Raw genomic sequence first — 24,007 nt, forward strand, 5'->3', positions numbered from 1 at the left:
TTCAAATAGTGCAATGGGATCTTTTACGTCCACCCGCAAGGGCAAACAGGGCTTCGGTTTAACGTCTCATCTGAAAAACGCACATCCGACAGTGCAGCGCTCCCTCAGTACTGACCCTCCGACAGTGCGGCGCTCCCTCAATACTGCCCCTCCGACAGTGCGGCGCTCCCTCAGTACTGCCCCTCCGACAGTGCGGCACTCCCTCAGTACTGCCCCACCGACAGGGTGGCGCTCCCTCAGTACTGCCCCTCCGACAGTGCGGCGCTCACTCAGTACTGCCCCTCCGACAGTGCAGCGCTCCCTCAGTACTGCCCCTCCGACAGGGCAGTGCTCCCTCAGTACTGCCCCTCCGACAGTGCGGCGCTCCCTCAGTACTGCCCCTCAGACAGTGCAGCGCTCCCTCAGTACTGCCCCTCCGACAGTGCAGCACTCCCTCAGTACTGCCCCTCCGACACTGCAGCGCTCCCTCAGCACTGCACTGGAGTGTCAGCCTGGTATGTGCTCAGATCTCTGAAGTGGGACTTACACCCACAAACTTCTGACTGAGAGGCAAGAGTGCTACCCACTGAGCCATGGCTGACAAAGTTTAGATACAGAGTAAAGCTCCCTCTACACTGTTCCATCAAACGCTCCCAGGGCAGGTCCAGCACGGGTTAGATACAAAGTAAAGCTCCCTCTACACTGTCCCATCAAACACCCCCAGGGCAGGTACAGCACGGGTGAGATACAGAGTAAAGCTCCATCTACACTGTCCCATCAAACACTCCCAGGGCAGGTACAGCACGGGTTACATTCAGAGTAAAGCTCCCTCTGCACTGTCCCATCAAACACTCCCAGGGCAGGTACAGCCCGGGTTAGATACAGAGTAAAGCTCCCTCTACACTGTCCCATCAAACACTCCCAGGGCAGGTACAGCGCGGGTTAGATACAGAGTAAAGCTCCCTCTACACTGTCCCATCAAACCCTCCCAGGGCAGGTACAGCATGGGTTAGATACAGAGTAAAGCTCCCTCTACACTGCCCCATCAAACACTCCCAGGACAGGTACAGCACGGGTTAGATACAGAGTAAAGCTCCCTCTACACTGTCCCATCAAACACTCCCAGGGCAGGTACAGCACGGGTTAGATACAGAGTAAATCTCCCTCTACACTGTCCCCATCAAATACTCTCACGACAGGTACAGCATGGGTTGGATACAGAGTAAAGCTCCTTCTACACTGTCCCCATCAAACACTCCCAGGGCAGGCATAGGACAGGTTAGATACAGTGTAAAGCTCCCTCTACACTGTCCCCATCAAACACTCCCTGGGCAGGTACAGCATGGGTTAGATACAGAGTAAAGCTCCCTCTGCACTGTCCCATCAAACACTCCCAGGGCAGGTACAGCATGGGGTTAGATACAGAGTAAAGCTCCCTCTACACTGTCCCCGTCAAACACTCCCAGGGCAGGTACAGCACGGGTTAGATACAGAGTAAAGTTCCCTCTACACTGTCCGATCAAACACTCCCAGGGCAGGTACAGCACGGGTTAGATACAGAGTAAAGTTCTCTCTACACTGTCCCATCAAACACTCCCAGGGCAGGTACAGCACGGGTTAGATACAGAGTAAAGCTGCCTCTACACTGTCCCCATCAAACACTCCCAGGGCAGGTACAGCACGGGTTAGATACAGAGTAAAGCTCCCTCTACACTGTCCCCATCAAACACTCCCAGGGGAGGGACAGCATGGGTTAGATACAGAGTAAATCTCCCTCTACACTGTCCCATCAAACACTCCCAGGGCAGGTACAGCATGGTGTAGTGTATGTACTTTGCAGAAGGAACTATATTCTGCAGCCCCTGTATACTGCAGCACCAGTAGTGACCACCCCTGTATATAAGCCTGTGCAGTAACTTTTGCATAGTAGTTCCAGGTTGTCTCCATTCAGTAAAGACCTGTTATAACCAACTCCTGCAGTCCATGTCTCAATTATACACGGACATAATACTGGCGACGAGCAGATACGAACTTACCTACAGTCTGCACCACCTCATGGGGATCCATCCCTGAAGCGAAGTTATCAGAGGTCGAGGCCAAAAGGAAGAAAGAAACAGAAGAAACGGGCGTCGACCGTGGGCATCCGCCTCTGATTCAGCAGAGTTGAAGATTTGTAGGAGAGGCTGTCGAAAGCGGGGCTTGGTTATCCTGTCGATGGTGCTTCAGCTAATCGGGCTGGTGGCAGGTAGTACACTGATCCTTCCTGGGCTGCGGCGGTCTAGAGCTCGAGCGGGTGGCTTTGCAACGGGGCCGAGCAGCGTTGTCGGGAAGAGGAGAGAGAGAGAGGGTGGAGCACACAGGGCGCGGCCGGTGCTACGAAGCTGGGCAGCGTACAGACCCGAGAAGAGGGAGGCAAGTGTCCCGCAGGGTTGTTCCGACGACGGGGAAATAATAAAAATTAAACGCGCAGAAAGCCACGGGGAGCTGCAGTTTGCCACGGGAACCGCGGAGAGCGCCGTTAGCAGCAGCGCGGGAGACGCCATTTTGTTAAATCGGGGAAGAAGGCAAAGCGCGGGAGGCGCCATCTTAGATTTCCAAGATGCCGAAGACTGGCAATATCACTGCCTTCGATAATGCAATAGAAGACTGGACCACGTATGTTGAAAGAGTCGAGGTATATTGCAAGGCAAACGGAGTAGCCGATGAGAAAAAGGCATCGGTACTGCTAAACGTAATGGGCGCAAGAACGTACGGCCTATTGCGGGACCTGATTACTCCAGCCAAACCGAAGGTGAAGAGTTTTAACGAAATTGTTGCTATCCTACAGGAACACCTAAATCCTACACCGCTGCTGAGAGCAGAAAGATTTAAATTCCACAGGAGAAATCAGCATAAAGATGAGAGCAATGCTGATTACCTTACGGAACTACGCAAGCTATCAAAGCACTGCCAGTTCGGAGCAGGACTGGCAGATACCCTACGGGACAAATTTGTCTGTGGGCTCCTGAGTGAAGGAACCCAGAAGAGGTTACTCTCAGAGAAAGAGCTGACGCTAGATAAGGCTTTCAGCGTGGCAGTATCGTACGAAGCAGCAGCAAGGGGAGCTGCGGAAATACAGCAAAAGCCACAGGAATACGGCACCCATGAAATGACACGGGGATTTGAAAAATGTTATCGCTGCAGCAGAACAACCCATGACCAGAAGGACTGCTGGTCCAAGGACAAAATATGCAGGCAATGCGGAAAGATGGGACACATTGCACGAGTTTGCAGGTCTGGGAAGAAGACCAACGACAACAGAAAGGCTACTAAGGAACAGTACAGGAAAGTACAAAAGGTGATGGACAGTAGTTCCGAAGACCAGATGAGCGATAGTGAATCCGGGAACAAGAGACTAAGCTGTCTCAAAATTCACAACGTAATCGCAAAAGAGGATCACTGAACCATTTGGGTCACCCTCATGATTGCAGGGTCCCAAGTCAAAATGGAATTGGATACAGGATCAGCTCTAACCGTCATGAATCGCCGAGACTATGAGCGGCTATTCCCACACATACCCTTGAAAGAGACATCCATTGTCTTGAAGACGTATACGGGGCAAAAAGTATACCCCAGAGGAAAAATAAGGGTGCCTGTCGAATACAACGGCAAGGCAATACAGAAACTGTATCTGTACATACTGCAAGATGGTGAACCACCGTTATTGGGACGTGAATGGATCAGAAAGATAAGTTTAGACTGGCACTCCATTCAGGCACTGACGGTGGCTGGTAAAAAGGATGACGACGTCACTCCTGGTCGATTGTCAACAATCTTAGCTAATGCCAAAGAGGTATTTCAACAAGAACTGGGAACTCTTAAAGGCGTAACCGCCTCGATAAAAATAGAAGAGAATGCATTTCCCAAGTTTTTCAAAGCAAGACCGGTACCATATGTAATTCGCCCAGCCGTCGAGGCAGAGCTGGAGAATCTGGAGAATGCAGGCGTGTTATCTAAGGTAGACTGGAGCGAGTGGGCGACACCCATCGTTCCTGTCATGAAGAAAACGTTAACCAATAAGTCTGAGGAGCCAAGGAAGGTTCGCATCTGTGGGGGCTTCAAGGTGACGGTGAACCCAGTCCTTCACACAGTACAATATCCTCTTCCGAGGATAGAAGATATCTTCGCCTCACTATCTGGAGGGAAGCGTTTTACAAAAATTGACCTAGCACAAGCATATTTGCAGATGGAGGTTGAAGAATCCTCCAGGAAGTATCTCACGATAAACACTCACAAAGGTCTTTACCAGTATAATCGACTGGTATTCGGAGTAGCATCAGCTCCGGCGATATGACAAAGAGCGATGGAACAAGTCCTGCAAGGGATTCCGGGGACCCAGTGTTACTTGGACGACATCCTAGTGACAGGTGAAGATAACAGTGAACACCTTGCCAACGTAGAGCAGGTGCTCACTAGACTAAGAGAACATGGGCTATGAGCCAATCGCCCCAAGTGCGAGTTTTTTAAGAAACAGATAGCGTATTGTGGCCACATGATTGATGAAGAGGGGTTACATTAGTCCCCTGACAGAATTGAAGCGGTAGTTAAGGCTCCAGCACCTGAAAATGTGTCGCAACTGAGGTCATTCCTCGGATTGGTGAATTACTACCATAAGTTTTTGCCGAATTTGTCCACAATTCTACACCCACTGAACGCCCTACTACAAACGGGAGTAGCATGGAAATGGAGCGATGAATGTAAGCGGGCCTTTCAGAAGAGTAAGGACCTAATCACTTCAAGAAAAGTATTGGCTCACTACAACCCATCACTACCGATAAGACTGGCGTGTGATGCGTCTCCCTACGGCATTGGAGCGGTACTGTCACATAAATTCCTTGATGGTTCAGAGAGGCCGATAGCTTTTGCGTCACGCTCGTTAACTTCAGCCAAGCGTAACTACGCCCAGATTGACAGAGAGGCCCTCAGCCTGGTGTGGGGGGTGAAGAAGTTCAATCACTACCTGCACGGTCAGAAATTTACTCTACTAACTGATCATCAACCTCTTGTCTCCATTTTCAACCCTCAGAAGGGCGTACCGATAATGACAGCACAACGGCTACAGAGGTGGTCCCTTTTCCTAGGGGCACACCAATATGACATCGAGTACAAAGGAACTAAACAGCATGGGAATGCTGATGGATTGTCGCGCCTACCGTTGCCGACGGTGGAAGAAGAACTGGCAGTGGATCCAGTGGAGATATTTCACTCGACCATAGTCGAATGTCTCCCTGTGACGAATGCAAACATGGAAAAGGAAACACGAAATGACCCGACACTCTCCTGGGTCTATGATTTAACGGTGAAGGGATGGCCAGCACATGGCGAACCACTGCTGCCAGCATTCTCGCCGAGAAGAGAACAGCTGTCAGTGTGCAGAGGAACCTTGATGTGTGGATCCAGAGTAGTAATTCCACCCAAATTGAAGGATAGAGTGCTCAATGAGCTTCATGAGGGTCATCTGGGAGGGGTAAAAATGAAGAACTTAGCCAGAGCGTTTGTGTGGTGGCCGGGAATCGATAGAGAAATCGAAGAGATGACCAAGAGCTGTACAGGATGCCAGAAGATCCAAAGCGCCCCACCACAAGCCCCTCTACATCCATGGGAGTGGCCCTCATCTCCATGGCAAAGGGTGCATATTGATTTTGCTGGTCCATTTATGGACTCGATGTTTTTAATTGCAGTGGATGCACATTCAAGGTGGCCAGAGGTAATAAAAATGTCCTCAACCACCACAGAAAAAACTATTACAGTCTTATGAACCATATTCGCCAGGAATGGGCTGCCTGAACAGATTTGCTCCGACAATGGACCACAGTTTGTGTCTGAAGAGTTCCGGAGGTTCTTAAAGAACAATGGTGTTAAGCATTACACATCCGCCCCATATCATCCAGCCACCAATGGATTGGCCGAGAGGTTCGTTCAAACATTCAAGAAGGCTATCAAGGCAATGTGTAATGAAGATATACCCCTACAACACAAGGTGGATAACTTCTTGTTTGCCTACCGGAATGCGACACATGCGGTTACCAACCAAACTCCAGCCGTGATGTTCTTCAATCGAAGACTACGATGCCGCTTGGATTTGGTTAAGCCAAACATCAGAAGAGATGTGGAGAACAGGCAGTTTTAGAATATGAATGAAAGGCCGACCAGGAGTTTTAAGATAGGTCAAACAGTTTTGGCCCGGGACTACCACACAGAAAAATGGCAGCCAGGAACGATCTGTACACGGCAAGGACCTCTAATGTATACCGTGGACGTTGGAGAGAGCATTGTAAGACGCCATGCTGACCAGATTCTAGAGTCACTGGGAAACGTCAACTCCACACCACGATCTGATGCACCTGGCGATGAAACTGAAGTACCAATTGCATCTACCTCAGAATCGGTGATATTGGAAGCAGACGAACCAAACAACGACATTGATCCCGACTCAACTTTGCCAGAAGAACCTGATACCCCAAAGAAGCGTTATCCAGACAGAATCAGGTAGCCTCCTCAAAGACTGAACTTATAATTGCTTAACTTCAACTAATGTATCTAGCAACTGTAATTGTAAATATGTTATTTCATTGTTAATCGATTGTTATGTACTGTTTAGCTAAAATGGGAGGAATTGTAGTGTATGTACTTTGGAGAAGGAACTATATTCTGCAGCCCCTGTATACTGCAGTACCAGTAGTGACCACCCCTGTATATAAGCCTGTGTAGTAACTTTTGCATAGTAGTTCCAGGTTGTCTCCATTCAGTAAAGACCTGTTATAACCAGCTCCTGCAGTCCGTGTCTCAATTATACACGGACATAATACATGGGTTAGATACAGTGTATGTTCCCTCTACACTGTCCCATCAAACACTCCCAGGGCAGGTACAGCACGGGTTAGATACAGAGCAAAGCTCCCTCTACACTGTCCCATCAAACACTCCCAGTGCAGGGACAGCACGGGTTAGATACAGCGTAAAGCACCCTCTACACTGTCCCATCAAACACTCCCTGGGCAGGTACAGCACGGGTTAGATACAGAGTAAATCTCCCTCTACACTGTCCCCTTCAAACACTCCCAGGGCAGGTATAGCACAGGTTAGATACAGTGTAAAGCTCCCTCTACACTGTCCCCATCAAACACTCCCTGGGCAGGTACAGCATGGGTTAGATACAGAGTAAAGCTCCCTCTACACTGTCCCATCAAACACTCCCAGGGCAGGTATAGCACAGGTTAGATACAGTGTAAAGCTCCCTCTACACTGTCCCCATCAAACACTCCCTGGGCAGGTAAAACACGGGTTAGATACCGAGTAAATCTCCCTCTACACTGTCCCATCAAACACACCCAGGGCACGTACAGCATAGGTTAGATACAGAGTAAAGCTCTCTCTACACTGTCTCCATCAAACACCCCCAGGGCAGGTATAGCACAGGTTAGATACAGTGTAAAGCTCCCTCTACACTGTCCCCATCAAACACTCCCTGGGCAGGTACAGCATGGGTTAGATACAGAGTAAAGCTCCCTCTACACTGTCCCCATCAAACACTCCCAGGGCAGGTAAAACACGGGTTAGATACAGAGTAAAGCTCCCTCTACACTGTCCCATCAAACACTTCCAGGGCAGGTACAGCACGGGTTAGATGCAGAGTAAAGCTCCCTCTATACTGTCCCATCAAACACTCCCAGGGCAGGGACAGCACGGGTTAGATATAGAGTAAAGCTCCCTCTACACTGTCCCATATAACATTCCCAGGGCAGGTACAGCACGGGTTAGATACAGAGTAAAGCTCCCTCTACAATGTCCCATCAAACACTCCCAGGGCAGGTACAGCATGGGTTAGATACAGTGTAAAGCTCCCTCTACACTGTCCCATCAAACATTCCCAGGGCAGGTACAGCACGGGTTAGAAACATAGAAACAAGAAGATAGGAGCAGGAGTAGGCCATTCGGCCCCTCGAGCCTGCTCCTCCATTCAATGAGATCATGGTTGATCATCCAAACTCAGTACCCTGTCCCTGCCTTCTCCCCATATCCCTTGATCCCTTTAGCCTTAAGAAATATATCTAACTCCTTCTTGAATATATTTAATGAATTGGCTTCAACTGCCTTCTGTGGTAGAGAATTCCACAGGTTCACCACTCTCTGGGTGAAGAAATTCCTCCTCATCTCTGTCCTAAATGGCTTACCCCTTATCGTTAGACTGTGACCCCTGGTTCTGGACTCCCCCGCCATCGGGAACATACTTCCTGCATCTAGTCTGTCTAGTCCTGTTAGAATTTTATAAGTTTCAATGAGATCCCCTCTCATTCTTCTAAACTCCAGCGAGTATAAGCCCAATCGACCCAATCTCTCCTCATACGTCATTCCTGCCATCCCAGGTATCAGTCTGGTGAATCTTCGCTGCACTCCCTCCATGGCAAGAACATCCTTCCTCAGATAAGGCGACCAAAACTGCACACAATACTCAAGGTGCGGTCTCACCAAGGCCCTGTACAACTGCAGCAAGACATCCTTGTTCCGTTACTCAAACCCTCTCGCTATGAAGGCCAACATACCATTTGCCTTCTTAACCGCCTGCTACACCTGCATGTTTACCTTCAGCGACTGGTGCACAAGGACACCCAGGTCTCGTTGCACTTCCCCTTCTCCCAATCTATTGCCGTGCAGAATCTGCCTTCCTGTTTTTGCCACCAAAGTGGATAAACTCGCATTTAGCTGCATTATACTGCATCTGCCATGCATCTGCCCAATCACCCAACCTGTCCAAATCATGCTGGAGTTTCTCGGCATCCTCCTCACAGCACACACGCCCACCCAGCTTTGTGTCATCTGCAAACTTGGAGATATTACATCTAGTTCCCTCATCTAGATCATTAATATATATTGTGAATAGCTGGGGTCCTAGGACCGATCCCTGTGGTACCCCACTAGTCACTGCCTGCCACTCGGAAAAAGAGTTGTTTATTCCAACTCTTTGCTTCCTGTCTGCCAACCAGTTCTCTATCCAAGTCAGTACCTTGCCCCTAATCCCATGTGCCTTAACTTTACACGCTAATCTCTTATGTGGGACCTTATCAAAAGCCTTCTGAAAGTCCAAATACACCACATCCACTGGTTCTCCCTTATCTATTCTACCAGTTACATCCTCAAAAAATTCCAGTAGATTAGTCAAGCACGATTTACCTTTTGTAAATACATGCTGACTTTGTCCGATCCTGTCACTGTTTTCCAAGTGCTCTGCTATTACATCTTTTATAATGGACTCTAGCATTTTCCCCACTACCGATGTCAGGCTTACCGGTCTATAATTCTCCGTTTTCTCTCTACCACCTTTTTTGAACAGTGGGGTAACATTAGCTACCCTCCAATCCATGGGAACTGTTCCAGAGTCTATAGAGTTTTGGAAGATGACCAGTAATGCATCTACTATTCCTAGGGCCAGTTGCTTAAGTACCCTGGGATGAAGATTATCAGGCCCTGGGGATTTATCGGCCTTCAATCCCGTCAATTTCCCTAACACCATTTCCCTACAAATACTGATTTCATTCAGTTCCTCCCTCTCATTAGACCCTATGTTCCCCGACATCTCTGGGACGTTATTTGTGTCCTCCTTTGTGAAGACAGAACCAAAATATGTATTTAATTGGACTTCCATTCCTTTGTTCACCATTATAAATTCCCCTGATTCTGACTGTAAGGGACCTACGCTTGACGTCACCAATCTTTTTCTCTTCACATATCTATAAAAGCTTTTACAGTCAGTTTTTATGTTCCCTGAAAGCTTACTCTCATACTCTATTTTCCCCCTCTTAATTAATCCCTTTGTCCTCCTTTGCTGAATCCTAAACTGCTCCCAATCCTCAGGTTTACTGCTTTTTCTGGCCAATTTATATGTCCTCTCCTTGGATCTTATGCTATCCCTAATTTCCCTTGTTAGCCACGGTTGAGTCACCTTTTTTGTTTTATTTTTATGCCAAACAGGGATAAACAAATTCTGTAGTTCATCCATGCGATCTTTGAATGTTTGCCATTCGATACAGAGTAAAGCTCCCTCTACACTGTCCCAACCGCACATTACTGCTCCTGCCGCCTACTGGACCAGCGTGAAACTCCCATTGATGAAGCAACATGAGGATGGATGGACCGTGCGATTACCTGGAACTTTCTTGGCCCAGGCTATCATGTGAACCAGCTCCCTGTCTGCCAGGTTGGTCAGTGACATCATCATGGAGGCCTCGGTGTAGGGCTTGTTGGGGTGATTTAACGAGTACACGTTGGGGGGCTCGGCCTCCAGTAGTGAGCTGAGCAGCTTCTCGGGAGCCAGCTGGCTGAGGCAGGTGTCGCTGATGTTGGTTGTGTCGCTCTCAGCGCTCCTCTTCCCTCTGCTCCAATGTTGCGCCTGTGCGCCGGAGAGGCGGTTCTGTCGTGTCAAGCGGTAGCTACAGCGATCTCGCCGCGTGTCTGGCACCACAGCGAAATGGAGGAGAGAGAGAGAGAGAGAGAGAGTGAGTGAGTGAAGCAGAGAGACAGGAGAAGGAGTCACTGCAGCAACTTCTGTGAATTAATCTATTGTATCTCTCACGTTTCAGGCACTGTACACAGGACCACTTTGTACCAGTCATTCTCGGGATGTGGGCGTCGCTGGCAAGGGCGGCATTTGGTGCCCAAGCCTAGTCGCCCTGAGAAGGTGGTGGTGGGCCTTCTTCATGAACCACTGGTAGCGGGTTTGATATAACCTGAGTAACCTGCGAGGCCACTTCGGAGGGTATTTCAGAGTCAACCACGTTGGTGTGGGACTGGAGTCACAGCTAGGCCCAGACCGGGTAAGGACGGCAGGTTTCCTTCCCCAAAGAACATTAGTGAACACAGTTGAATTTTTACAACAATCCAAAACTTCATGGTCACTTTTGCATTCTATGGATTACAGACCACCCTACAGCTCCCCCCTATTCACCATCCAGAACCACCACCCCCGCTCTCCATCCAGACCTCCCCCTGTCCCCACCCCCCCCCACCCCGCCCTCATAGGAACAGGAGGAGGTCATTGAGCCCCTCAAGCCTGTCGCAGATGCATCTGTCCATGATAGCATTGGTACCAGTGACCACCGCACAGTCACTGTGGAGACAAAATCCTGTCTTCACACTGAGGACACCCGCCATCGTGTTGTGCGGCACTACCACCATGCTAAATGGGATAAATTCAGAACAGATCTAGCAGCTCAAAACTGGGCATCCATGAGATGCTGTGGGCCATCAGCAGCAGCAGAATTGTATTCCACCACAATCCGTAACCTCATGGCCCGGCATATCCCTCACTCTACCATTACCATCAAGCCAGGGGACCAACCCTGGTTCAATAAGGAGTGTAGAAGAGCATGCCAGGAGCAGCACCAGGCATAGAGTCATAACGGCACAGAAGGAAGCCATTTGGCCCATCGAGTCTGTGCAGGCTCTCTGTAGAGCAATCCAGTCAGTCCCATTCCCCCGCTCTATCCCCGTAGCCCTGCAAGTTTATTTCCCTCAAGTGCCTATCCAGTCTCCCCTTGAAAACATCGAGTGTCTCCGCTTCCACCACTTCCGTCGGCAGCGAGTTCCAGGTCCTCACCACTCGCTGTGTAAACAAGTTTTTCCTCACATCCCCCCTGTTTTTCTTGCCCAAAACCGTAAATCTGTGTCCCCTCTGCACATTAACTCCCAGGTCCCTCTGTCCCTGTACACTCTTTAAAACTGTGCCATTAAGTGTATAATGCCTCTCCCTGTTCCTTCTGCCAAAATGCATCACCTCACACTTCTCTGTATTAAATTCCATCTGCCACTTGTCTGCCCATTCCGCTAGCCTTTCTATGTCCTGTTGCAGTCGATTGGTATCATCATCACTGTTTGCTGCACCTCCAAGCTTGGTGTCATCGGCAAATTTAGAAATTCTACTCTCTATTCCAATATCCAGGTCATTTATATATATCAAAAAAAGCAGTGGCCCCAGCACTGACCCTTGGGGAACACCACTGTCTACCATCCTCCAGTCTGAAAAACAGCCATTTACCACGACTCGCTGTTTTCTGTCCTTAAGCCAATTCATAATCATAATCAACTTTATTGTCATTGTTAGTGCACAAGTGCAGTACAACGAAATGTAGGCTTGCGGCTCCCGAGAGTGTATCCAAGCTGCCACTGACCCACCTATTCCATGAGCCTCAGTTTTGTTAACCAGCCTTCTATGTGGTACTTTGTCAAACGCCTTCCTAAAATCCATGTAGACAACATCCATTGCATTCCCGTCATCAATCCTCTTTGTTACTTCATCAAAAAATTCAATTAGGTTAGTCAAACACAATCTGCCTTTTACAAATCCGTGTTTGCTCTCCTTAATTAGCTTAAACCTCTCCAAGTGCCCATTAATTTTTTCCTTGATTATTGTTTCTAAAACTTTACCCACCACTGATGTTAAACTGACCGGCCTGTAGTTACTAGGATTGTCCTTACACCCTTTCTTGAACAATGGTGTCACATTTGCCACTTTCCAATCCTCAGGCACCTCCCCCGCATCTAGGGAAGATTGGAAAATTATGGCAAGCCCTTCCGCTATCTCCTCCCCCAATTCCCTTAACAACCTGGGATGCAAGCCATCTGAACCAGGCGACTTATCCACTCTAAGCATACCCAGCCTTTCTAATACATCCTATCTATCAATTTTCACCCCTTCCATTGCTTCTACCTTTTCTACTTCTATTGATATTTTGTCAGCATCCACCTCCTTAGTAAACACCGAGACAAAGTACTCATTGAGTATTCTAGCCTTGCCCTGTGCCTCTAAGCATATATCACCTTCTTTGTCCCTAATAGGCCCCACCCCGCCTCTTACTACCCGCTTACTGTTTACATGCCGGTAGAAGATTTTTGGATTCACTTTTATGTTAACCGCCATTCTACTCTCATTCTCTCTTTGCCAATCTTATTTTCATCTTCACTTCCCCTCTCAACTTATTGTATTTGGTCTGGTTCTCCCTTGAAGAATTCACCTGACATGTATCATACACCCTCTTTTTTTGTTTCATCATCTTCTCTATCTCCCTCGTCATCCAAGGAGCCCTTGCTTTGGTTCCCTTACCCTTCCCTCTTGTTGGAATGTACCTAGCCTGTACTTGGAACATCTCCTCCTTAAAGATCTCCCATTGTTCCGTTACAGTTTTTCCTGTCAGCCTTTGGTTCCATTTTACTCTGGCTAGATCCTTTCGCATCCCATTGAAGTTAGCCCTATTCCAGTTTAGAAGTTCCACTCTAGATTGTTTCTTGCTCCTCTCCATTGCTAATCTAAACCTTATGATACGATGATCACTCGTACCCAAGTGTTCTCCCACAGACACTTGGTCGACCTGGCCCACCTCATTCCCCAGCACCAGATCCAGCAATGCCTCCTTCCTAGTTGGGCCAAGAACAATAAGGTCAAGCAAATTCTCCTGAACACATTTCAGAAATTCCTCCCCCTCCTTTCCCTTTACCCTAGCATTATCCCAATTGATATTTGGGTAATTAAAGTCCCCCAATATCACCACTCTATAGCTCTTGTATATCTCTGTAATCTCCCTGCAGTATTGGTCCTCTACCTCCCTCTCACTATTTGGAGGCCTGTAGAATACCCCCAATAGCGTGATCATACCCTTTTTGCTCCTCAACTCTAACCAACTGGATTCTGTCCTTGTCCCCTCAGGAACATCCTCCCTTTCCAACACTACAATGTCTTCCTTAATCAGCACTGCCACCCCACCTCCCTTTTTTCCTTCCCTATCTTTTCTGAACACCTTGTACCCTTGAATATTAAGTGGCCAGTCCTCAACGTTTTTAAGTCACGTTTCCGTTATTGTCACAACATCATATTGCCACACGGCTAATTGTGCTTGTAGCTCACCAACCTTATTCACCACACTTTGTGCATTTACGTAAATGCATTCTAAACCCATTTTTGAATTTTTCGTAGTCTTTCTTAGTCTGCTCCTATCCAATATGGTACTACTTCCGCCTCTAGCTTTCTTCTCTAGTACTATCCAACACACTCACTCTTTTATGCACCTTATATTCCACTTTTCTACTCCTATATGCTGTTGCCCAACCCCATCAAGCTAGTTTAAACCCTCCCCAACAGCACTAGCAAACCACCCCACGAGAATATTGGTCCCGGCTCTGTTGAGGTGTAACCCATCCGGCTTGTACAGGTCGTGTCCTGCAGCCGCTCAGTGACATCCTTGACCCTGGCACCATGGAGGCAACATACCGTCCTGGAGTCACGTCTGCGACCACAGAAATGCCTATCTGTTCCCCTAACCAATGAAGCCCCTGTCACTATTGCTCTTCCACTCTTCTTCCTCCCCCGCTGTGCAGCTGAGCCACCCGTGGTGCCGTGGCCTTGGCTCTGGCTGCTCTCCCGAGAGGAGCCATCACCCCCTCCAGTTTCCAGAACTGTGAACCGGTTAGTGAGCGAGATGCACTCTGGGGATTCCTGCCTGGTCCTCCTTCTCTGTCTGGCGTACCTAAAATTGAGGTGCCAACCTGGGGAAGCTCCAACACAGAACTGTGTGCATGCTAAAAGCAGAAGCAGCATGCTATAGACAGGGCTAAGCGATCCCACAATCAACGGATCAGGTCAAAGCTCTGCAGTCCTGCCACATCCAGTCGTGAATGGTGTGGACAATTAAACAACTAATGGGAGGAGGCGGCTCGTTGAATGTCCCCATCCTCAATGATGGTGGAGCCCGGCACGTGAGTGCAAAAGACAAGGCTAAAGCGTTTGCAACCATCTTCAGCCAGAAGTGCTGAGGGGATGATCCATATCGGCCTCCTTTGGCATCTATCCGACTATGTGGAAAACTGCCCAGGTATGTCCTGTCCAAAAAAGCAGGACAAATCCAATCGGGCCAATTACCGCCCCATCAGTCTACTCTCAATCATCAGCAAAGTGATGGAAGGTGTCTTTGACAGTGCTATCAAGCGGCACTTACTCACCAATAACATGCTCACTGATGCGGGACCTTATCGAAAGCCTTTTGAAAATCCAAATACACCACATCCACTGGTTCTCCCTTATCTATTTTACCAGTTACATCCTCAAAAAATTCCAGTAGATTAATCAAGCACGATTTACCTTTTGTAAATCCATGTTGACTTTGTCCGACCCTGTCACTGTTTTCCAAGTGCTCTGCTATTACATCTTTTATAATGGACTCTAGCATTTTCCCCACTACCGATGTCAGGCTTACCGGTCTATAATTCCCCGTTTTTTCTCTACCACCTTTTTTGAATAGTGGGGTAACATTAGCTACCCTCCAATCCATGGGTACTGTTCCAGATTCCATCGAATTTTGGAAGATGACCAGCAATGCATCTACTATTTCCAGGGCCACTTCCTTAAGTACCCTGGGATGTAGATTATCAGGCCCTGGGGATTTATCGGCCCTCAATCCCATCAATTTCCCCAACACCATTTCCCTACAAATACTGATTTCTATCAGTTCCTCCCTTTCATTAGACCCTATGTTCCCCGACATCTATTCCTTATACTCCGTGCGTTTGTATAAAGAACGCTTATTTGGGCCACACAGCCTAGCCTGTCTTTCAGCTCCAATGTTTAACTCACTTGGTTCTTATTTCTCGCTCCTGATTTAATCACTTTACATCTTTAAGTTTTCCCTTTACCTGCAGTGCCTAAAGTACAATTTCTGACTGTTGCTCTACTCTCTTCCCTTTCGCTTGTTTTTGAACTACTGTTTCCACCAGAGCACCCCCATCCAGACCCCGCACCCCTCGCTCTCTGTCCAGACTCCCCCCCTCTCTCTGTCCAGACACTCCCCACTCTCCGTCCAGACACCCCCCGCTCTCCGTCCAGACTCCCCCCGCTCTCCGTCCAGACACCCCCCGCTCTCCGTCCAGACCCCACTCCCCCCACTTTCTGTCCAGACTCCCCTCACTCTCCGTCCAGACTCCCCCCCACTCTCCGTCCAGACTCCCCCCCACTCTCCGTCCAGACTCCCCCCGCTCTCCATCCAGACACCCCTCGCTCTCCGTCCAGACTCCCCTCGCTCTCCGTCCAGACTCCCCTCCCCTCGCTCTCCGTCCAGACACACCCCGCTCTCCGTCCAGACACCCCCCCGCTCTCCGTCCAGACACCCCCGCTCTCCGTCCAGACTCCCCTCGCTCTCCGTCCAGACACCCCCCCGCTCTCCATCCAGACACCCCCCGCTCTCCGTCCAGACTCCCCTCGCTCTCCGTCCAGACACCCCCCGCTCTCTGTCCAGACACCCCCTGCTTTCCGTCCAGACTCCCCTCGCTCTCCGTCCAGACACCCCCCCGCTCTCCGTCCAGACACCCCCCGCTCTCCGTCCAGACACCCCTCGCTCTCCGTCCTGACACCCTCCGCTCTCCGTCCAGACTCCCCTCGCTCTCCGTCCAGACACCCCCCGCTCTCCGTCCAGACAGCCCCCGCTCTCCGTCCAGACTCCCCCCCACTCTCCGTCCAGACTCCCCTCGCTCTCCGTCCAGACACCCCCCGCTCTCCGTCCAGACACCCCCCGCTCTCCGTCCAGACTCCCCTCGCTCTCCGTCCAGACACGCCCCGCTCTCCGTCCAGACACCCCCCGCTATCCGTCCAGACTCCCCTCGCTCTCCGTCCAGACTCCCCCCGCTCTCCGTCCAGACTCCCCCCGCTCTCCGTCCAGACTCCCCCCGCTCTCCGTCCAGACTCCCCCGCACTCTCCGTCCAGACACCCCCCCTCTCCGTCCAGACTCCCCTCGCTCTCCTTCCAGACTCCCCTCCCCCACTCTCCGTCCAGACTCCCCTCGCTCTCCGTCCAGACACCCCCCGCTCTCCGTCCAGACTCCCCTCGCTCTCCTTCCAGACTCCCCTCCCCCCACTCTCCGTCCAGACACCCCCCGCTCTCCGTCCAGACTCCCCTCGCTCTCCTTCCAGACTCCCCTCCCCCCACTCTCCGTCCAGACTCCCCTCGCTCTCCGTCCAGACTCCCCCCGCTCTCCGTCCAGACTCCCCCCGCTCTCCATCCAGACTCCCCCCGCTCCCCGTCCAGACTCCCCCGCACTCTCCGTCCAGACACCCCTTGCTCTCCGTCCAGACTCCCCTCACTCTCCGTCCAGACACCCCCCGCTCTCCGTCCAGACACTCCCCCCGCTCTCCGTCCAGACACCCCTTGCTCTCCGTCCAGACTCCCCTCGTTCTCCATCCAGACACTCCCCCTCTCTCTGTCCAGACGCCCCCCCACTATCCGTCCAGACACCCCTCGCTCTCCGTCCAGACACCCCTCGCTCTCCGTCCAGACACTCCCCCCGCTCTCCGTCCAGACTCCCCCCGCTCTCCATCCAGACACCCCTCGCTCTCCATCCAGACACCCCTCGCTCTCCGTCCAGACACCCCCTCGCTCTCCGTCCAGACTCCCCTCGCTCTCCGTCCAGACACCCCCCCGCCCTTCATCGAAACTCCCCCCGCTCTCCGTCCAGACACCCCCCCGCTCTCCGTCCAGACAACCCCTGCTCTCCGTCCAGACCCCCCCCACTCTCCGTCCAGACACCCCCCGCTCTCCGTCCAGTGACCCCCCCGCTCTCCGTCCAGACATCCCCCCGCTCTCCGTCCAGACACCCCCCGCTCTCCGTCCAGACTCCCCCCGCTCTCCGTCCAGTGACCCCCCCCGCTCTCCGTCCAGACATCCCCCCGCTCTCCGTCCAGACTCCCCCCGCTCTCCGTCCAGACACCCCCCCCACTCTCCGTCCAGACACCCCCCCCGACTCTCCGTCCAGACACCCCCCCCATTCTCCGTCCAGGTCCCCCCCGCTCTCCGTCCAGACACCCCCCCACTCTCCATCCAGACACCCCCTCGCTCTCCGTCCAGACACCCCCCCACTCTCCGTCCAGACACCCCCCTCGCTCTCCGTCCAGACACCCCCCGCTCTCCGTCCAGACACCCCCCCCGCTCTCCATCCAGACAGCCCCCCACTCTCCGTCCAGACACCCCCCCCCGCTCTCCGTCCAGACACCCCCCCCACTCTCCGTCCAGACACCCCCTCGCTCTCCGTCCAGACCCCCCCGCCACTCTCCGTCCAGACTCCCCTCGCTCTCCATCCAGACACCCCCCGCTCTCCGTTCAGACACCCCCCGCTCTCTGTCCAGACACCCCCCCGCACTCCGTCCAGACACCCCCCCGCTCTCTGTCCAGACAACCCCCCCGCTCTCCATCCAGACAACCCCTCGCTCTCCGGCCAGACTCCCCCCGCTCTCCGTCCAGACAACCCCCCGCTCTCCGTCCAGACTCCCCCCGATCTCCGTCCAGACACCCCCCCTGCTATCCGTCCAGACACCCCCCCCGCTATCCGTCCAGACTCCCCCCCGCTATCCATCCAGACTCCCCCCCGCTTTCCGTCCAGACGCCCCCCGCTCTCTGTCCAGACACCCCCCGCTCTCCGTCCAGACACCCCCCGCTCTCCGTCCAGACACCCCCCCGCTCTCCGTCCAGACTCCCCCCGCTCTCCGTCCAGACACCCCCCCACTCTCCGTCCAGACACGCCCTCGCTCTCCGTCCAGACACACCCGCTCTCCGTCCAGACACCCCCCCGCTCTCCATCCAGACAGCACCCCACTCTCCGTCCAGACACCCCCCCCGCTCTCCGTCCAGACTCCCCTCGCTCTCCTTCCAGACTCCCCTCCCCCCACTCTCCGTCCAGACTCCCCTCGCTCTCCGTCCAGACTCCCCCCGCTCTCCGTCCAGACTCCCCCCGCTCTCCATCCAGACTCCCCCCGCTCTCCGTCCAGACTCCCCCGCACTCTCCGTCCAGACACCCCTTGCTCTCCGTCCAGACTCCCCTCACTCTCCGTCCAGACACCCCCCGCTCTCCGTCCAGACACTCCCCCCGCTCTCCGTCCAGACACCCCTTGCTCTCCGTCCAGACTCCCCTCGTTCTCCATCCAGACACTCCCCCTCTCTCTGTCCAGACGCCCCCCCACTATCCGTCCAGACACCCCTCGCTCTCCGTCCAGACACTCCCCCCGCTCTCCGTCCAGACTCCCCCCGCTCTCCGTCCAGACACCCCCCCGCTCTCCGTCCAGACAATTCACAATTCACAATTCAAATCGCTTTATTGGCATGATAAGTTACATCTTATGTTGCCAAAGCATCAAAATACATTTATGGTTTAGCACATAAACGCAGTTCTATTCATACATTGTATAAACAGGTATATCCCTGAGTGTATAAATATACATTCGCATTGTTTATATATATTCTTTTCTTAGTTTACTGGTTGTCCCTCTGTCCATGGCAAGCTGTAACATAGTGTGCCGCCAGTGTTATACAGCTTCTCTCCTCTCCCAGTAGGAATGGGAGTTTTTGGTTGTCATTCAGATTTCTGAAATCAGGGCATATTTGTGAGAATTTTTGGTAGAAATTCTCCCTGATGCCCTGATATTTTCCACAAGCTGTGAGGAAGTGCATCTCTGTCTCCACCACTCCCTGACTGCAGTGAGAGCATATCCTGTCCTCTCTTGGCAGCCTGGTCTGCCTGTGTCTGCCTTTTTCGATTGCTAGGCTATGTTTGCTAAGTCTGTACCTTGTCAAGGTTCTTCTCAGTTTGTTATCCTTTACCATGGTCAGGTAATCAGCTATGTTGTATTGTCTGTTTAGGGCCAAGTAGCAATTGAGTTTGCTTTGGGTTTTTGTTGTTTCTGCCCAATATGTCAGATATTTTTCCTTTTGCTTAGCGACGATTGTGTTGGGTCGAATTCTTTGTGTTACCCTGTCACTGTCCTGGGGCTGGTTATTGTTAGTATTGTTAGTAGTTACTTCACTGAGTCCCAGGACTAGTTGACTGAGGGTATTCTTCTTTATGGTCAGCTCTTGGCATTTCAGGGCGTCGTAGTGATAGCATTGGGGGTTGCTCATTTGTAGGTGATTCCAAAATTTGGTGGCTCTTTTTTGGATAGTGATTATTAATGGGTATTGGCCTAGTTCCGCCCTGCATGCGTTGTTTACTGTTTTCCTTTGAGTCCGGAGGATACTTTTACAGAATTCCGCATGTAGGATCTCAATTGGGTGTTTGTCCCATTTTGCAAAATCTTGTTGTGTTAGTGGTCCCCAGACCTCACTGCCATAGAGTGCAACTGGTTCAATTACTGATTTGAAAATTTTGAGCCAAATGCTAATTGGGATTTCTATTTGGATTGATTTTTTTGATGGCATAGAAAGCCCTTCTTGCTTTCTCTTTCAGTTCATTCACAGCCAGTTTGAAGTTTCCCGTAGAACTGATTTTTAAGCCCAAGTATGTGTAGTGAGTGGTTTGTTCAATTTTGGTTGTTCCTACTGTGAAATTTATTGTGGGTCCATGTTGTTTGGATCTTTGCTGGAACACAAGGACTTTGGTTTTTTGGGGATTTATTGTCAGGGCCCAAGTCTGGCAGTACGACTCCAGCAGGTCCAGGTTCTGCTGTAGACCCTCCTTAGTTGGTGACAGCAGAACCAGGTCGTCGGCATAGAGGAGGAATTTAACCTTGGATTCATATAGGGTGAGGCCGGGTGCTGTAGATTGTTCAAGTAGTTTTGCCAATCCATTAATGTAAATATTAAAGAGTGTCGGTGAGATTGGCGAGCCCTGCGTCACCCCCCGCCCCTGTGGGAAGTATTTTGTTTGTTTGTCTCCAATTTTAACTGCACATTTATTGTTTGTATACATTGATTTAATTACATCATATGTTTTACCTCCTACCCCGCTTTCGATAAGTTTCAGGAATAAACCGTCATGCCAGATGGAGTCGAAAGCCTTCTGGAAATCTACAAAGCATGCGTAGATTTTGCTTTTGTTATGGTGAACGTGTTTGTCAATTAGGGTCTGTAGGGTGAAGATATGATCGGATGTTCTATAGTTTGGCAGGAATCCAATTTGGCTTTTACTCAAGACATTGTGCTCTTCAAGGAAGTTTATAAGTCTTTTGTTTATGATGCTACAGAATACCTTCCCCAGGTTACTGTTTACACAGATGCCTCGATAGTTGTTTGGGTCGATTTTGTCCCCACTTTTGTATATGGGTGTTATGAGTCCTTTGTTCCAGATGTCAGGGAAATAACCGACACTCAGAACCAAGTTGAAGAGTTTTAGGATAGCCAGTTTCAGTTTGTCGTCTGCGTGTTTAATCATCTCGTTTAGTATGCCGTCTGTCCCGCAAGCTTTTCCTGGTCGCAGGTCCTTGAGTTTTTCAAGAAGTTCTTTTTCTGTTATTATGGCGTCTAGCGGGTTTTGGTTATCTTTTATGGCCATTTCAAGCTTTTCAAGTTTTTTGCGTATTTGGTGTTGCTCTGGTCCTAGTGTGTTTTTCTGGTATAATTTTTCAAAGTGGTTTACCCATGTGTCCCCATTTTGAATGGACAAATCGTCGTGTTGTTTTTTGTGTAGTGTTTTCAAGTTGTCCCAGAAACAATTCGACTCAATGGATTCCTCCATGGAGCTGAGTGTATTCTTAATAAATTGCTCTTTTTTGGTCCTGAGTGTGTTTCTGTATTGTGTTAGCGTCTGACAATAAGTAAGGCGTAATTCCTCGTTTTCTGGATGTCTGTGTTTTTGGTTTGATAGTTTTCTAAGTTTTTTCCTCATGTTATGGCAATCATGGTCAAACCATTTTTCATAGTTTTTTGTTTTGGGTTTGTTCTTGCAAGCTTTCAAGTTTGCATTTGTTGCCAAATTATCAAAAATATTGTTTAGTTTACTAACTGCCCGGTTTACGCCTTCTTTATTGTGAGTGTATATGTTATCCAGAAAGGTGTCTAAGAGAGCTTGAGTTGATGCATTGCTAATTGTTTTCTGGTATTTTTCCGTGTCGTTTTTGGCCCATCTGTACGATTTTTTGGTGTTGTACAGTTTACTGGGTTGTGTTTCTATGTTGTTTGTTTCTGTCTTTTTGAGAAACATAGTAATTTGACTGTGATCTGACAGTGTTGTTTGTGGTTTGACTGTGAATGCTCTGAAAGAGGATGGGTCCAAGTCTGTAATCATATAGTCTACTGTGCTGCAGCCAAGAGGTGAGCAGTAGGTCGATCTTCCTAGGAGGTCTCCTATGAACCTACCATTGACAATGTACAGACCCAGGTTTCGACAGAGCTGTAGTAGCTGTTTACCGTTGGTATTTGACTGCTTGTCGCAGTTATGCCTGTATGGAAGGGAAGGGATGTCAAAGTGGTTATTCCCGAATACGTAATTGTTTCCCTGATTATTGGTGAAGTCTGGTTCTTCGCCCGTTCTTGAATTGAGGTCCCCACAGATCAACACGTTCCCCTGGGCCTGGTATTGGATAATTTCCCCCTCCATGTTGGAGAAGGTGTCCTCTTTGTAGTACGGGGAATCGATTGGAGGGATATAAAGTGCGCAAATGTAAACATCTTGGGTGTTTGAGATAATCTCCCTCTCAAGTTTGAGCCACATATGGTTTTCGCCCTTTTTTATAAATTTGATGTAATTCTTAAGTTCTGTTTTAAACCAGATCAGTATGCCTCCGGAGTCTCTGCCTTGGGTTACACTTGGTAATTTATTGGAGGGGACCACTAGCTCAGTGTACCCTTGGGGACAGCCGGTGTGTCCTTTTCCTTTATACCAGGTTTCCTGTAAAATGATAATATCTAGATCTTTAGTTTCCTCTATGAACTCTGGGGTCCTACTCTTCACTTCTCGCAGTGAAGAGCGTAGACCTTGGATATTCCAGGTCGAAATATATAAGGATTTCATGTGAAGTTTTATCTTTTTCTATGATAGGTTAAAGAGTGGTACGTGTTTGTCGTGTCTAAGTGTGGGGAAAAAAAAGATCACCCCCCGCTCTCCGTCCAGACTCCCCCCGCTCTCCGTCCAGAGACCCCCCCCGCTCTCCGTCCAGACAACCCCCCGCTCTCCGTCCAGACGCCCCCCACTCTCCGTCCAGACACCCCCCCACTCTCCGTCCAGACACCCCTCACTCTCCGTCCAGACACCCACTCGCTCTCCATCCAGACACCCCCCCGCTCTCCGTCCAGACACCCCCTCGCTCTCCATCCAGACACACCTCGCTCTCCGTCCAGACACCCCCCTGCTCTCCGTCCAGACACCCCCCTGCTCTCCATCCAGACACCCCCTCGCTCTCTGTCCAGACACCCCCCTGCTCTCCGTCCAGACACCCCCCTGCTCTCCGTCCAGACACCCGCCCTGCTCTCCATCCAGACACCCCCTCGCTCTCCGTCCAGACTCCCCTTGCTCTCCGTCCAGACACCCACCCGCTCTCCATCCAGACTCCCCCCACTCTCCGTCCAGACTCCCCTCGCTCTCCATCCAGACACCCCCCACTCTCCGTCCAGACACCCCCCCGCTCTCCGTTCAGACACCCCCCCGCTCTCCATCCAGACAGCCCCCTGCTCTCCGTCCAGACTCCCCCCGCTCTCCGTCCAGACACCCCCCGCTCTCCGTCCAGACACCCCCCGCTCTCCGTCCAGACACCCCCCTGCTCTCCGTCCAGACACCCCCCTGCTCTCCGTCCAGACACCCACTCGCTCTCCATCCAGACACCCCCCCGCTCTCCGTCCAGACACCCCCCCGCTCTCCATCCAGACACACCTCGCTCTCCATACAGACACCCCCCGCTCTCCGTCCAGACACCCCCCGCTCTCCGTCCAGACAACCCCCGCTATCCGTCCAGACTCCCCTCGCTCTCCGTCCAGACTCCCCCCGCTCTCCGTCCAGACTCCCCCCGCTCTCCGTCCAGACTCCCCCCGCTCTCCGTCCAGACTCCCCCCGCTCTCCGTCCAGACTCCCCCGCACTCTCCGTCCAGACACCCCCCCTCTCCGTCCAGACTCCCCTCGCTCTCCTTCCAGACTCCCCTCCCCCACTCTCCGTCCAGACTCCCCTCGCTCTCCGTCCAGACACCCCCGCTCTCCGTCCAGACTCCCCTCGCGCTCCTTCCAGACTCCCCTCCCCCCACTCTCCGTCCAGACACCCCCCGCT

The 24,007-nt window shown here is 51.1% G+C and overlaps 1 protein-coding gene across 1 annotated transcript in view; it reads right to left on the minus strand.

Moving 5' to 3' along the window:
* Positions 1 to 24,007, minus strand: part of esr2a (estrogen receptor 2a) — a 450,714-nt gene that overhangs the window by 215,768 nt on the left and 210,939 nt on the right. The window contains exon 4 of the mRNA XM_086004166.1: positions 10,162 to 10,467. Within this exon, the coding sequence (XP_085860292.1) occupies positions 10,162 to 10,467 (306 nt within the window). The remainder of the gene's footprint in view (positions 1 to 10,161; positions 10,468 to 24,007) is intronic.

This window comes from Somniosus microcephalus, chromosome 12 (assembly GCF_052327205.1).
Source record: "Somniosus microcephalus isolate GS21.2 chromosome 12, FLI_Smic_1.0, whole genome shotgun sequence".
NCBI classification, from domain to species: domain Eukaryota; kingdom Metazoa; phylum Chordata; class Chondrichthyes; order Squaliformes; family Somniosidae; genus Somniosus; species Somniosus microcephalus.